Below are 17,480 nucleotides of genomic sequence, written 5' to 3' on the forward strand. Positions count from 1 at the left end.
ACAGCATTCTTCTTATAACAAAAGAATCAACACCAACAAAAGCACATCTACCATCTCAACGTAATATTCCTGAATGATCTTATACTTGAGGCATGTTTTAAACTTGACATTAGTCGCTTTTCCATCGAACACCTGCGCAAAACTTTACCGATATTAAAAAAAAAAACAGAAGTGCGTAATGTCGGTTTTCCCATTAAATGACAAATGCGATGATTTCTTTATTTATTTATTATCGCAAGGTGACACAAGAAGTCATTCCATAAACATGGCGACAAACGTAAATACGGCGTTGATTTACAGATATATTCATTATTATTATATATTACCCTCTATCTTGTACTACATTAAAAAATGATTGGGTTTCCCGGTGCGTCCAAACATACCGCGACATGTTTCTTCTTTTTCTTTGCTTGTTGTAATGTACGTCAACATCCGTTTTTTACTTCACCTGACTCTAGTTGCAAAAAAAGGTCTTTCCATTGCAGTTTTGCGTGATATACCATTTGCGCCTACGCCAGAAAAACCACCTCTTGCCAGCGCAAAAACTTTTAATCGAAAAATGAGACTTTTGGCGAAATAGTCGTCTCTCCATTAGGTAAATTTTTATGCGCAAGTTATATTTGTGCAATTTGAGGGTCAATGGAAAAGCGACTAATGGCTGTACTGTGTCCTAACCTCAATAAAATGGGATCCCTGACGTCCTGTGTCCCAAGTGCGTCTCCTTGCATGAACTCGTAGCAGATGCCGTTCTGAAAGGTGCAGTAGAGGCGCGGCGCACACCCATTCGCATGCAGGACCTGAAATGACACAAACATACACAATCCATTTAAGAGACTCTTCAGAGAAACAGCCTCCTGAGGTGCATTCAAAGATCAGAGCCGATTCTCCTCTACCTGAAAGCTTTTGAGCTCGTTGTCTCTGTCCACAATAAGTTCTGTCTTGTTCCCGTATACCCGGACCAGGACTACATCCTCCGGACTGTCGTCAACGTAGCATCCCACCAGCTTGTTAGTGGTCCCATCAGTAAAGAGCTGGAAGAAGAACAGAACAGAGAGGACCTTTAATGCACTATATGGACAAAAGTATTGGGACGCGTTGAATTCAGGTGTCTCTTTTCTAACAGGGTTCTGGGACACAAAACAGTAATGACATTTAAAGAAATATTGATGTTTATAAAATATATGGACCGAAATATTGGGGATGTCATGGCTACAGCTTGTAAGATGCCCTGTTCATGCTGATTTGAGACATAAACATCAATATTTCTTTAAAGTTTAGTGGCGGATTTTTCTTCCTAAGTGAGGTGTGAAGAAAGTAGATGGTTAGTTGTGGAAGAAAATTATTATTTACAGTCAGAGGGCTATAGATGATTTAGAAATTTAGAGGAAGAACATTTAAAATAATAGTCATGGATAAAAATAAATAAATAAATCAATGTTGAGAGAAGTTAAGTAAAAACCATCTCTGAGGCATTTTGGAAGCAAAGATAACAATTTGAACAAAACTAACCAATGCAATGTAATGATATTTATCACAATACAAAATTTTATTATAGCATGTGTCAGTAGTTGCTTTCCATTGGACATATGCGCAAAACTTTAGCGACTTTTACTAAATGTTGAAAAAAACAGAAGTGCATAATGTCGGTTTTTCCATTAAATCACAAATGCAATGATTTATTTATTATCGCGAGATGACACGAGAAGTCATTCCATAAACATGTAAATATCACATTGATTTACAGATAAATTTATTGTATCACATACTACCCCTCTATCCCGTACTAAATTAAAAAATGATTGGGTTTCCTGGTGTGTCCACACATACCACACCATGTTTCTTTTAAAGCTCTTCTTCTTCACTTGTTGTAATGCCCGTCAACATCTGTTTCTTTTTTTTTTAATTCACGTGACTCTACTAGTGGAAAAAGGTCTTTCCATTGCAGATTTGTGTAACATACCAATTTCACCACACCCCGAAAAACCACCTCTTGCCAGCGCTAAAACTTTCATCAAAAAACAAGGTTGGTGAAACTGTCATTTTTCCATTGGGCAAGTTATAGTCTATTTGCACAATTTGAAGGTCAATGGAAAAGCGACTATTATTGTTATGTAGCCCAGACCCCTGTTAGAAAGAAACACCTGAATTCAACATCTCTGATAACTTAACTTTTGTTCCAATAGTGTATCTCTGCTGCTGTCGGATACAAAGGCCTGCACTTCAACTCTATACAGGGAGTGAGAACATCTTCAGCTACTTTTACAAAGCTATCAGCTCTCCTTGAAAGAGACTCAACAATGCAGACTTCATGTAACCCTGAACCACAGTAGATTAGTATATCAGAGAACAATATCCTTAAGGTTTGCTCCGTACTGCAACATATTGTGTCTTCTAAGGTCATGGTGTTGATTAGTCCATTATAGAAACACACACTGTTGCTATGCCTTGCTGAGAAACATGACAGACTGCATTTTCTTAACTAGTCGTAGCTTGCTGCCTTTTAATGTCTTGGTAACATCATCTGAAGAGTTGAGACAGTTAATAGTCAGTGGCATCTGAGGTGAAGCGCATCTAAGGTGAAGTGCATCTGAGGTGAAGTGCATCTTGTTGGGGAAAAAATCTTACAAATAAATCTATCATCTTCATCTACCATCAAAAAAAAAAAAAAAGAATAAAATGAAGCTTTGAACCTGTTCATGAAGTAACCGTTTTCACATCTGCAAGTCTGTTTGTTAATGTCAGTTTTGTTCTACTGTGATGCAAAGAACGGGATGAAACACATAAATGTCACATCAGAGGTTCATTTAAAGGGCTCATATTTATCTAAACTCACTTTTACTAGTCTTTGGTTCATTTATTTGTGTATTTGGACCCTAATAGTTCATACAGTTTGAATTTAAAACCGCTCCAGGTGCTGCAAAGCTATCTTTATATTTATTTTGGCAAAAACTGAGTGGATTTCTACAACCCGTTTGTAATTCCTGCTTAATTTGTTACGTTTTATACTGGTTACATCACACATTTGCACATATAAGGTCAAGACTTCTGACGAACATTTCTCCGCATACGACATAACTGTTTATCAACAGCAACGGTTGTAGTAAAAACTAAAAATATGTCCAAACTTCGAGCTGATTACCTAAAATGTTCAGTTGTTGGTTGTGTTAACGAACACAAATGGTTGAACAGGACAGAAAGCACGGTCAACAACCTTGAAGGGGTGGGGCATGAAGTGGCTCACTTGGATTTAAAGGGCCAGCGCTGAAAACAACCTTTCTCGTGTCATTACTCAGAAATAGGGTTAAAGATCTGTGGAGTTGAATTAATGAAGAATTCAGACCCAAGCAGAGCATTTACAGTTTATGTAGACCACAGGGAAATGTTTGAAAATGCATAATTCAATTTTAAAAAGCAAAATATCACTCCTTTAAGTTCCCAGGATCCAACTGCTTTAAGCGCTACCAATCAATAGCAGGGGTGGGAATCAAGAAACGGTTCCGACTCAGAACTGGTTCCAATTGACCAATTCCATCAGAGTTGTACACCTCCAGCGTTATCAATTCTTCTTAACGAGTCTCTCATTTCCCAGAGTGACATTTTCTGGTTTTCCCTACATCATGTCACAGTACATTACATAATTACTTCACCCGCTGACCTACTTCAACCACGAAGAATCATGATGAGCCACTTTTACACACAGATCCCGGAAAAAGGTGAAATGATGATCCACCTTTTTTCCACCGATTTCCACAGCCAAGCCAAAGGAGTAACAGAGGTGAGACAGGCTGGACTTTTACAACCGCCCCTTTGAAAAAAGCAGCGTACAGTGTGACTTATAACTTGTGCATCGGAAATACCCCGAGCATAGCGGTGCTGCTAACCTCTCCAGAGTCAGCCTGTCTTTCACCATTCCGCAAATGTTTGCAAGGATAGAGTCCTCCGCCCAAATGACAACCGCTCACGAATCTCGGCATCTCCCCAGTTCCATATCTTTCTGGTTGCGTTGATATATTTGTTTACTGTACACGACCACACAAGTACCTGGCAACATGCTCAAGCATTTCGTCGACCGATATGTGCGAAATTGGCAATAAATTCAGTCAAAAAATTTTTTTTGAGTGTTTGGACAATTTATGATTTAATCGGTTGTTTCTGGCTCTATGAACTGAAGACAATGCTTGATTCCAAAACACTCTGTCTTTACTAAAACTATATGCCATACATGACTGGAGAAACACAATCAGTTAATATTTTACAAGAATCAAGCAGGTGGCATTTAGAATTTTTGTTGAGCAAGAAAGGTCTCTTGGGGAAAACTGAAAACAAATCCTTAAAACACAGCTCTGTTGGTTTCCATATGTATTTGACAATCTCACAACATCACACAACTAAAAAAGTTTGATCTAAGTCTCACAGTCTCTTCAGTCTTTTACATGCTTTAAGTATTACTCATTGATGCACGTGGATCACAGCGGAGGTCTAAAATGATTCATATTGAGGGCGAACATCTACTTATTTCCAGGGTGTTGATGGTGTTGTATCAATGAGTCAACAAACCACGCAAGCACGCCTTCAAAAGTGAAGCACGAGCAGGAAAAAAAAAAAAAAGTGGTATGTTTATGTGTGCCTTAACTATGCGAGGGGGATCGCTAGCATCCCGGTCCATCAGGTCAGGTCTATGGAGCAGCAGAAAACACACTGACAGTATACAACCCGCCTGTATCTCCCCCGATCCAGACGCCCACTCATACATATCTGACATTCCACACGTGGCTGACCACAAAGATGGGCGAGCAGGCATCCCTGTTATGACCGTACGTACACAAGCGCGCACGCCTTTGCTACCACATGACTGATCCCTTCTACTTGTCACACAATACGCCGCTAAGACCGGCTATCAATACATTGACAGACAGCGATAAGCTTGTACCCAGACAGAGGTAAACATTCAGCCATATGCAGCCCCGTGTGAAAAACAATGACGGTGGCATCTTTTTTTATTTTTTTTTTTAACGATAGACGGCTCTGCGTCTGGTGGTTGAACACCCGGGGTTTTCTGTGGCAGAGGTGAAACGTTCTGTTAAGAGCATGAGAAAGTTGTAAGAGGAGCTGTGGGCCTGTTGCTGTTGCCGCACACTGCTGTTTTCAGGAACTCTGTGTGAGAAGTGGGATGTTTGGAAGTAGACGGTGTGTGCTTACAGTAAAAGTCTTCCTGTGCAGGTGGCTTGGCTTAATCAGGTGTTTCTGTCAACAGCGCTGCCCGGAGCGCTCCTCGCCACATTCAGCGCTTCCTGCTGCCATCAAAACAACGGCGCTGCTGCTGAAGAACGGTTACCACAACACGACCACATGACGCTTACTCTACTCTATTCTCTCGTTGCTCACTATCTCACGGTGTTTTTTTTAGACAGCACAAACTTTAGACTGGTTTTGAAGGACTTTTCAAGAACAATTTGAATTTAAAAAAATTATTTATATATACACACAGTTTTATTGCACCTTCAGATTTGTTGGGTTTTTTTTGCATGGTTGAAATGATCGTACATATTCAGGGTTTCTACTGGTATCAGCAAATCTAATTTAATGCCTTTTTTAATGCAACTTTAAACAAATTCAATGTGCATGTCCATCTGCAGATACAGTTTTATATACAGTTTTATGACGGTTTGCCATTGACAGGCTTTAACCAGGTTCTGAATAGTTCCCCCTCCAATCACTTATGCTGAAACTTGCATTTTCCCATTTTTCCGACATTTGCAAATATTCCCCCCCGCTCTTTCACCACAGCATGAGCACGCTCACAGCACGTTGCATTCCAAGCATCCGATCTTGTGACTTTGTGCATTGGCCATAAACAATAGCCAATTAAAGGGTTCCGCCTGTCAATCATCACACTATACTTCCGATAGAATTGTTGAAGGTTTATATAATCAAAATAAATGAAGAATAACAATGCTTTTTTCCATCAAGTGTATTTAATTTTTTAATTCCTCTGGACATCAAATTTAATGCTTTTTAATGTAATTTAAAGCCTTAATTTTCACAAAATATATTTAATGATTTTTAATGACCTGCAGAAACCATGATATTATTTCTCATTCTCTTTCTTCATATACAACAAGAAAAGATAGGAAATATGTACACAGCTGTAAAAATATTTAACTAAATTTGTTCTGAAGGTTAAAATCACTTATTACTGTGACCCTTGACCCCATAACAAGGAGCAGCACAAACACTAAGGCTGCGTTCAGGCTGCAGGCAAATGTGGTCTAAATCTGATTTTTTTTTGCCCATATGTGACCTGTATCTGATCTATTAAAGACAGTTTGAACAGCACACATTCGATTTTTTTCAATCCAACACAGGCCACTTTCATATGTGGTCCTAAATCCAATACATATCTGATATTTTGCAATGCAACTTCAGTCTCAATAGCCAGGTCGCATTTATCCAACCTTTATGTCACTGAAATGCAACAAACGTCACAATTCTGCGTCCCAGGAGTGTTACTTCCGTAAACGCAGTACGTGTCTGCGTGGTCACGTATTATGTCAGGACCTCTTTTGTGCATTGCAGGTCACTTCAGGGTCGCATTCAGTTCACACTCAAAACTGATAGAAGTCACATTTAATGTGTAAAATCGGATCTCACCAAAAAATCCAAATTGTGCTTTAAGACCTGCTGTCTGAACGTAGCCTTAGAAACATCTGACGTGTTGAATCAAACCTGGTATAAAACAACAGAAAATTAATACAATAAATCTCATACTGTCTGAACTAAAGGGTTAAAGACATGTTAACTGCAAAGTGAGATCACACTAAATAGTTCCACTTTGGTTTCTAGAAGCTGTTTTTTCCCAGAAACCTTTGTTTTTACTACTGTTCATACTTCACATATATCCAGATTGGATCTAAATACAGAGACTGTGGTCAGCGGAACTTAACTAAACCTGCGACAGTATTGAATATAGGTGTCATTTGGACAGAGTTGCGTAAATCTACATTTTGCCAAAAGCTAAATATACAAGTATAATTTAAAATGAAATACCAGGATCCAACTTCAGATGACTTAAAGATTTATAATCATAAATTAACCAGTAGTGGATTTTTAAAGGCTGATTAATAAGCCTATATCAACACTATTAAAAACATGACCTTTGTCGCGTATGTTTGCTTAGTAAAGGGTCGTTTCTGATACAACATCTGCAACAATGTGGGACAATTTATTCTGAATGTGATAGCAGCTCACTGTCTTTATCCAGTCATCTTATGAACAGCAGGACAGGAGCATATCTGTAATATATCAGCATGACCTTTATCCAGTCTGCTCTGCATTTAAAGTCAGCAGAAACATACACAACCATTGAAATAAATCAATACATCTCAGATATAGATAGGTGTAAGTGCTATCAGATTGAAAATACTGTTTATTTGGTTGCTATCTTTTATTGTGACCACATGTTGTCATTACATATCTTATGGTACTGACTAACTACATCTATGTATAGAATTTAAATACCAACATACTCAGCTGGAAGAGAACAACACAAAATGGACATGTAGATGATTTGAGGCTGTGGAGTATTGAAACGAGGCATTTAGTATTAGCTCGCACAGACGTATTCTACTACAACAGAGTCTCTGGTCCCTCTGTGCTGGACTAAATGAAGCAACGTGATATCATGAAATCACATAAATATACACGTTACTTTTAATTGCCATTAGCTGGTGTGTTATCTGAACGTTGTAAGCTTTCAGCGGGTATGTTCACGCTAGGGATGTAAAGATAGGAAAATTTCATATCACGGTTATTGTAATTAAAATTATCACGGTTATCATTATTATTATTATTGTTATTATTATTATTATTATTATTATTATTATAATTATTATTTTTACAGTATTATTGAAATGTGCTCAAAATGTTCAAAAAGTACTTATACACACACTACAATAATTTAACCACGGTGTATTTTGGAATAAATAAATTAAAAAAAATAATATAATAGGGACAATGTACTTTCTGTTGCAGAAAACATTCAAATACTAACATGTAAACATCAAACATACAAATGTGCATTAAAGATGACACCTTATGGCCATTGTTTGACCAGTTTCCATATCAAGTTTGAGTTGTTTAGTTTCTTTTTCATATATAGATAAATAGATAGATAGTCTCTCTCTCTCTCTTTGTGTGCTTGGGACCGGGGGTGTCTCTCTCTCTCTCTCTTTGTCGTTCAAAGTGTAGTAATCAAACACGGTTATCATGATAATTAGAATTTAAACGGTAATATTAACCGTCGGGAATTTTACCACGGTTTATCGTTATACCGGTAATCGTTACATCCCTAGTTCATGCCACGTCAAATACCACACACTGAGGGTTAGGGTTATGTAAACCGGACATCTTGGCGTAAATTAAAATGCAATCAAATGGCGTTGAATAACACGCAAAAGGATGAAAATGCGTATGTATAGCACGCCAAATGCCATAAGAACTGGTGTGACATACAATACAAATTCATGAGCTCAGTCTCAAATTAAGATATTTTGAGGTGAGAATCTCGACCCATTGTTTGAATCACAGTTTTTTTCCACCTCTGATAAAATATAGATGAGTTACAACTAAAGTCAAACAACTTTTCCTCTAGTTTTCTCTGGTTTCTAGATCTGTGTACGATGGCTTTTTCTTCTTGTTATCTGACAATGCACATTATTATAGCTAATATTAATTCTGTCTACACGAAGTTAACATTTCATACAACAATACATTAATCAATTTCCTTCATCTGCTGTTTATTTTCATATCCAACTAATCCTGTAAAGTCCTGTGAGGCAACCTTGTTGTGATATAGAGGTCTGCGAATAAAATTTAATTGAACTGAATGAAGTAACATGAGCCTACATTTCACTGTGACAGCTGCAGTGTTTCCATTAATTTCCTTGACCCTACTGGACCTGTTTACCCCACCTTTAAGACTTTTATGATAAATAAGAAATGTTTTTAACACTGTAACATAACTTACACATCTGTGTAAATTAGACTAAGTACACATCAGAGACAGACTTACAGCAACTCTTAATTAGTATGTCTTCAGCAGCTGCAAAAACCCACAGTTAAGACCAATAACGTAATTATGCTGCACTTTAGCTATTAATTTATGTCAGCTATATCAGTCATATCAGCACTTTTATTTACATTTTAATGACATTATCTGTACACTGTGATGGACTGGTGACACGTTCAGGGTCCTACAACGGCTTTGCCTGATTGGAGCTGGGATAGGCTCCAACGCCTCCATGACCCTCATGAGGACTAAGGAAACAATTAAAGATCTGTACAATAAAAAAAATAAAAATAAAAATTTGACTGACAGTTTAAGATCAATCCAAGCCAAAATTGCCAGAACTTGTCCAAAACTATGAAAAAAAATCAACATGCTATCATGACTAGCATAAATATATCACTCAGATACATCACTTTTAATTAGCATGTTATCTGTATGCATTATAAGCTTTCCATGTGTATGTTCACACTGTTGTTAGACCCCTGTCCAAGCTGAATTAATGCATCAAATACCATGCACTGAGAGTTAGGGGTTAAGGTTATGTGAACTGAAGATCGTGATGTAAATAGACGTGTGAATAACACGTAAAAGGTCAAAAATGCGTACATATAGCACGCCAAATACCATCAGAACTGGCGTGACATACAACGCCATTTCTAGAGATCAGTCTGGGAAAAAAATTTAGCTTTTAAAAGTGGTTGTATTTAGTGTGACATAGACAATATGAGATTTATTGCATTCATTTTCTGATGTTTTATACCAGGTTTCATTCAACACATGTCAGACATTTCTAATTGCTTGTGCTTCGTCATGTTATGGGATCAAGGGTCACACTAAATAGTCACTGTAACCATGGGAACAATTTTAGTTAATTTTTTTGCATGTCTTTTAAGGCTATGCATATACAGTCATGGAAAAAATTATTAGAACTATCAAAAGTCATCAAAAACAATGGTTATGCAATCAAGTCCTCACTCCTGTGTGTATCATGTGACTAAAACAGACAGAAAAGAAAACATGGAATGAATAAAAGCACTGTTTTTGTGTCAGTACAATGCCATAGATATTGATGGAAGAACTGAAGTGATTTTGGTTATCAAGAAAACATGGAAAATGGATAGATATGAGCTCTTAAATTAAACTCTTGTGAGCTTTTTTTTGTTGTTATCATTATATTTGTCCAAACAAATGCACCTTTAGTTGGACCAGGCATAAAAAAGAACAAGAAATTGAAGAAAACATCGGGTGGTCTAATAATTTTTTTCTGCAACTGTATTTCCTGTATGTTGTTGTTTGTTGAATCTGACTAAATGAGAATGAGAAATAAATATGTATGCTCATTTCAACCCTGGAAAACCAAGAAATCTGAAGGTGGTCTAAGACATTTGCGGAGTTCTATATACACTACAAGCAAAAAGTTAAGGATATTTTTAATTTTTGAGCTATTTTTTTTTTTCAGTTGGATTCTTGCACGGCGCTTTTTTAATTTGTTGTGTGTTTGTGTGAATTGAAACACATTTTTTATTGACCAGACATAATTTTATTTACAAATGGCACAAATGAGACAAAAAAAGACAAAAAAAAAAGAAATATCCTTAACTTTTTGTTTGTCGTGTATATTGAATTCCAGTCTTTTTCAGAACCTGCAGACATTCTGTTTTAGGTTCATAAATACACTACTTACTGTACAGCCCCAAACACTGTTTTTTTGACAAAAGACCATCTGAGGGACAAAGCCTGTTTGGGTGGTGGTCATTGAGAAAAGCCCTGCTGCACAGAGTGATGTAAACACTGTCACGTTCTCAGCTGCAGGTGTGGGAGTGGGTGTGTGTTAGTGGGTGGGATCCAGGGAGATTAACAGCAGGATGTAAACACACGGTTACAATCGCTGTATCCAAACTACACGGTTAAACAGTAAGAGCAGTAAATGGTGCTATGGTGTCTGCTATCAGAGCCGACCCAAACGCGTTGACCTGGCCATGACATGAGTCACCTGATCCTTATGCGAGGAATAAATTATGCATTTTCCTTTCCCTGACAAACTCAATCTCCAAACTTGAGTGTGAAAAAGGCATACAATCATACAAGAGGTTGGAAAACAAGTCCTATCTGTGTGGTTGAACAAGTATTTTGTGTTGTAGTGAAGGCTCCTTCTGTTAGTTTCAAATTGGTGGAAATGAATGGATATGACATCAGGATAAATCAATTGTCATACTCATCGGGAGTGATTATTACACACATTGTTTCCTGAATTTATTTGTGTAGCCTGTCAGTGTCCAGCCTGACATCATGTTACATGTTTATTTGTGACCTGTACAACATGTATGTTAATTGTAATGTTTTATTTTTGATCATGCGGTTCAAGTTGTTTCATTAGCTCATGATTCACTTTTTAGTTTGGATTTGGGAGCACAACTGCTTATATCCCAACTGTTATGACTTTAATCACAAGACTTTATTATTATGGATGAAAACAGTGCTGGTGCAGTAACACAGGTCCAGTGATGTTGTACACCATGTTCTAAATCTGTTTAAATCACAAACTTAATAATTATCCATACAATAAAAATCTCATGAAAATTAAACTAACCAAACAAATATTTTACAAAATACATATGCATACATATACATGCCTTCTTTTGTGCAAAACGCATAACTGAGCTGGACCCTAAACTAGCAGCTTCTGATACCAAGAGAGCCACTTCTGTAATGAAGAAAACCCAACTCAGTGAGAGAAGTGAAGTTAATGGTAACATTACTGTAGTTAAACTAAGTACCTGTAGTCAGTACCTGATGGTTAGTTTACAGTAAAAAGCAGCTGGTTGACAGCTGGAAAACAAATCCACTAACATTAATAATAGTCTTTTGACAAATATAAAATGTTACTGGACAAATTAATTAAGCAGACAGGTACTCTGTGTTCGGCTGTACTTATTACAATGACAGAATCTGGTCCGTGCTGACTTTAAGTCCTCTAGGATTCTAATGAACACTCAAAAGAAATGTCCATATTCTCTCAGAGTGAAAAATAACTTCAGTAACAGGGACACTACTGCTGTCTGTTACTATGCCTGTGTATACATTCAGTACAAGTGTGTTTTTCCTTACTATTGTACTAACAAAAAACAGGTTGTATCTTACTCTGAGAGAAACACTGGTACCAAATTGTACTGCTGTCAGTTTGACACATGGCTGGATTATGAGGATAGGAAAAAAAGTTATTTAATCCACTAGCTAGGTTTCATTTCATCTGTCATGAGAATCAAGCAAGTAGGTTCAAATTGCTCAAACAGTATGATAACTAGTTACAGATTGAAACTAAACTGATCTTTTGAGCATAATGAAAATAAATAAACGTCTTTCAACTGATAATAGTTCTTAGGGGATAAAACCTTATTTAATCCTTAAAGACCTCAAACTGATTATGTGAGGAAGGAGTTAAAAAAAAAAAAAAAAAAAAAAAAACAATAAATGTAGAAGTCAAAGTGGTGTGTCACCATTTACTATAATAACTTCTTTGTCAGTAAAAAAACAGGCATTTTCCTATAATTAACTTACTGATCATGTAGATGTTCATAAAAGCTCAGAGTAAATTCAAAAGTTTATAATAACTGTTCATTATATATGCTCATTATTGTGTCCCTAAATATCATATCTGATACCACTGAAAAGCTGAAACTGCATTTTATTTGAATTACTTTAATGTATGGATAGGTTTAGTGGTTGAAAAGTCATTAATCTGTTGATACTTTTTGGTTGTTGACAAACCAGAAAGTGGAGTGTATAATAGCAGGCTGCTCATGCATACATTTAGGACTGAGGAAAGATATTCCAAACAGCTTTCCTCGAAACCGTTAATGAGTATGGTGCAATTAAAAAAAAAACCTGGTTCCCTTGTGAGAACTGAAGTGCACACACTCTCATTCATCAGCCTGTGTATATTAAGCAAACAAAACAATCTCATTTAAGTATACACACCACACAGGAGAGCAAAGGGACATGAGGACGTACAGAGACCTGGGGCTAGATATTAATGAAGAACAGTCTGAGTTCAACCTGCTCAAGTACAGTGTTTACATGGTGACTTGTGTTCACAGGGGTGTTTCTCTACCAAACAGCCCATCACGTCAGCACCAGCTGGCCACTGACACCAAGATGACAGCGTGGCTTAGCTTCCATACTATATTGGATGTCACTATAGTAACACGTTTAACTTTTGAACATGCTATAAAGCTAAAAGGAAGGAAACATTAAATAGGTGACGCTACTTTGCTAGCTAAAGTAGAGTTAGGCTGTGAGCGTCTTGCTAGCATGTCACTTAAGCTACACACATCGACATTAAAACTCCGCTTAGAACGTCAAGCTGATATACTATATTAAAATGTCGAATATAATTGATTTTTTGTTGTATTCCAGGTCCAAAGTTAATGTTTTCCCGGTTCTCCCCATGTTTGACTGAAGTGACCGGTGATGCTGCAGAGCTGTCAATCTTAGCCTAGCCTAGCCTAGCATACGGCTAGCTTAGCGGCTAACGTTACCTTCGTCTTGACATGGCTTGTGTCCCACGCCGGTCGCAGTTCTTTGATAAGCTTCATAGCCCCCTCCGTCACGTTGTGTTCGTCCACGAAAATGGGGATTTTTCTAATAACCGGTGACCCCACGGGCACATGTATCTGCGTCTCCATAATGCAGCAGTTTATCTCTAAGGTTAATCTCCGAGCCCTTCACGGATATTTCGAGAAATTGCAACATACAAGAGTCGCCTGGTTCTAAAAGAGGCTAACGTGAGTGTGTTTTTAGTGAATTAATAGAAGGCGTGAGTTTAAGATGAGGTTAAAGCGGTTCCAGTGATGAGAGCAGTGAGGATGGACGCATCAGAGTGCCGGCTATGGATGCTCGTCGCCGGTTTTCTTGGAGCTCCAGCCAACGGTACCATTTCCTCCTACTTGGCTCCGCCCCCTCGGGATCATCCGATTGTGCCGCCGGTTGAGACGCACCACAAACGAGCCGCGCCCCTTTCCCCGATTTTCCCCGACTAGATCCGAAGTTAACCGAATGACACAACCTGAAATAATAATAATAATAATAATAATAATAATAATAATAATAATAATAATAATAATAATAATAATAATAGTAATAATAATAACCATCTGGTATCCTGTCCAGCAAGGCCCTTAGTAAGCACCAAGTGTGCCTTTTTGGCACACTTGTGGAATAATGTCAAAAAAATTTTCATACAGTTTGTTTTTTAATTCTTTTACACTTTTTTCTATTTCATCAACTTGAGCCGTAAATAAAAATACCAAATACTCAATAACTGTCACAATATTTTAACCCTTTAAATGCCGTGTTTGTAATGTAAACAAACCATTTTTTTTAATGCCAAAAAAAAAAAAAAAAAAAATTCAGTATACTACATAAAAAGTGGATCACATATTATTTGATTTTCATCCTGGCATATGTCAATGATTAACTCCAACATTGGTTAATTTGCATTATTAGTTTTGGCGCTAGGTCAAATGTTCAAAAATATCTGTCACCAAGTGTGCATAAAACGCACACCTATAAATCAAACTATCAAATATTATATATTGATTTATTTTTCTGCACTAATTTGATTTTATTTTTGTAAATCAAGGTCAGCCCTAATCATACAGATCAAATGGAAGAAATAGTGCATTTTAGGCACACTTGGCAGATAGATACTAGTCTTGTAATTTTCATTTGTTTACAATGTGCACATTTTAGTTGGTGGCCAGAATTTTAAAGATCATGCAAAAATGAACAACTTTTGAATTCTAACCTTATTTCAATTGTGAAAAATAATATAAAGTTTTTTAAAACTAAGTGCAAAGTGTGCCTAAAAGGCGCACCCGGATGCCGGGGGGATAATAGTAATAATAATAATAATAATAATAATAATAATAATAATAATAATAATAATAATGATGATGTTTGACACAAATAGTTACAATGTAAAAACTAAACTTGAGTTGAATAACCTTCCATTAGAATATGTCCAAACCTGCAAGTACTTTGGACATATTGTATCTGATAATCTTAAAATGATGATAATGAGATTCAAACTAAGGATAGGAGTCTTTATGGCAGGAATAATTTTATCTCTTGCAGGTTTTATTTTTGTTCCACTACTGTTATGAATAAATTGTTCATATCTTTTTGCTCAAATATTTATGTCTGTTACTTATGGGTTGATTTTAAACATCATACTGCTCACTCAGTCAGAGTTGCTTTTAACAATGCATTCCATTTTACACATGGTTGTTATCGTAGCTGTAGTGCTAGTGCTATGTTCTGTTTTAATAATGGTCGCTCTTATTATGAGATGTTACGGAAAGCAATTTTGAATTTTATACTGCGTTTAAGTCATTCTAGAAATGTTGTGATTTTTACAATTGTTAACTTTGACTTTTATACTGATTCTACATTTGTTAAATACTGGCATCAGCATCTGTATACCTGTTATTGAAGATAGGGTGTGTGCATGCGTGTCGTTTGTTTCATTTATAACCCTTTTTATTATTTTTTTAATGCTCATTATACTCTATGGACTGTAACTATTTGCATATCTGATACAAATAAATAAATGAAAATAAATGAAATGAAATAATAATAATAATAATAATAATAATAATAATAATAATAATAATAATAGTAATAATAATAATAATAATAATAATAATGATGATGATGATGATGATAATGATGATGATAATGATGATGATGATAATAATAATAATAATAATAATAATAATAATAATAATAATAATAATAATAATAATAATAATAATAATAATAATAAACTGACTATTCGCACTACAATAATATATACATAAACATATATTTTTACAGATTGTATTCCTGTACATATCCACTCACTGTATAAAAACTTCAATTTGCACTTTCTGTACATATTACATTGTAAAACCCACTGTAAATATTATATACATAAACATATATTTTTAATAAACTGGATCCACACATCCACTCACTGTATAAAAACTCCAGTTTGCACTCCGAACATATTACACTATAAATCCACAGTAAATCTCACCCCATTGTTGGCTTTGTCTCTAGTCAAATGTTTGTCTATATTATGTGTAGGTTCACATGTTGTTCTGGGTTCATGTCAGAACTGTATGGCGTGAGTAATGTAAAAACAGAAGCCAAATTCCTTGTATGTGTTCACATACTTGGCCAATAAAGCTGATTCTGATATTATTATTATTATTATTATTATTATTATACATGGGCCCCTTTCTTGACACTCAAGGTCACCATATAGATAAATGCAAACACAAAGACATAAATTAATACAATAAAATACAAGTAAAGATGGACAACATGGATCACTGATGTTAAATTCAGAAATTAGAGGCGGATGTAAGCATCTTTTGCACATACTATCTCATTTTTGCATATTTGAGTCAAAAAAATTTGTGTTTGTTTGTGAGTCAAAAAATTATTGATAATCAAGCAAGGGTTTTTCTTTTTGTTTAATATGGTACAAACCGAAAACATATAGTATCTTACTCTGTGCGAAACACTGGTTAATTAAAAAACCTGGATGATGTGTGACTATGATAATGTCCGTTTTGAAATAAATTGAATTTTTTAAGTGTAATAAAAAATATATCCATCCTTCTGCAGTCGATAGCTTTTGGAGGAAAAATCTCATTTAAATCGTAAGGTGGTTGCGCATATATATAAATTTAAATTTGTACATTTTTGTGACAGTCAAACAAATAGATTCAAGGCAGTTCATTGTCTGCAGTATGATGTGCTAAGTTAAAGATATAATAATCTCTTCACCCCCCCCCCCCCCCAAAAAAAAAAAAAAAAAAATCACAAAAACTGCCCTTTTTGTTTTTAGACACATATTTTCTTCACACCAGACAATTACAGTAAACAACACAAAACAATTGCACAGTACCAGCCCATTTGGTATATTCCTAAATATTCCCAAATCAACTATACTATTAAATCAAGCATTTAGATTGTGTCGCAATATTGGAATGACAGCAACCACCCACACCAAATAATATATAAAAATATGTTCAGTGACTCACCATTTCTGCAGAGGAGCCTGTTATAGACAGATATTTTCTAGGCTATGTTTACTGACTTACATTCATCTCCCAGTTTGATTTATCCACCCATAAATATTTACTCTTGTTGACAAACTGTTCGTCTACAGGTGACAGAAGCCTGCATCAGAAAGGCTTGAGTCTTTAGGCAGCAAGGGTTTCATTTTAATGACACAGTGTCTTTGATTTCTAGATATATTTTGGGGGCATTTTTGTCTTTATTGGATGGATAGACCCAAAAAAGTGTTACAGCGAATGAGGGAGAAGAGAGAGCAGGAGAATGACAGGAAATGGCCTCAGGA

General features: G+C 36.0%; 1 protein-coding gene across 1 annotated transcript in view; it reads right to left on the minus strand.

Annotated features, from left to right (window-relative positions):
- LOC115419667 (ethanolamine kinase 1-like) overlaps positions 1-13,996 on the minus strand; it is a 29,961-nt gene extending 15,965 nt beyond the window's left edge. Inside the window, exons 1-3 of the mRNA XM_030134586.1 lie at positions 13,606-13,996; positions 894-1,031; positions 676-797 (exon numbers count right to left, since the gene is read on the minus strand). Of these exons, the coding sequence (XP_029990446.1) occupies positions 676-797; positions 894-1,031; positions 13,606-13,752 (407 nt within the window). The 5' untranslated portion in view covers positions 13,753-13,996. The remainder of the gene's footprint in view (positions 1-675; positions 798-893; positions 1,032-13,605) is intronic.
- Positions 13,997-17,480: the final 3,484 nt, after the last annotated feature.

The sequence above is a fragment of the Sphaeramia orbicularis genome, chromosome 5 (genome assembly GCF_902148855.1).
Source record: "Sphaeramia orbicularis chromosome 5, fSphaOr1.1, whole genome shotgun sequence".
Classification (NCBI taxonomy): Eukaryota; Metazoa; Chordata; class Actinopteri; order Kurtiformes; family Apogonidae; genus Sphaeramia; species Sphaeramia orbicularis.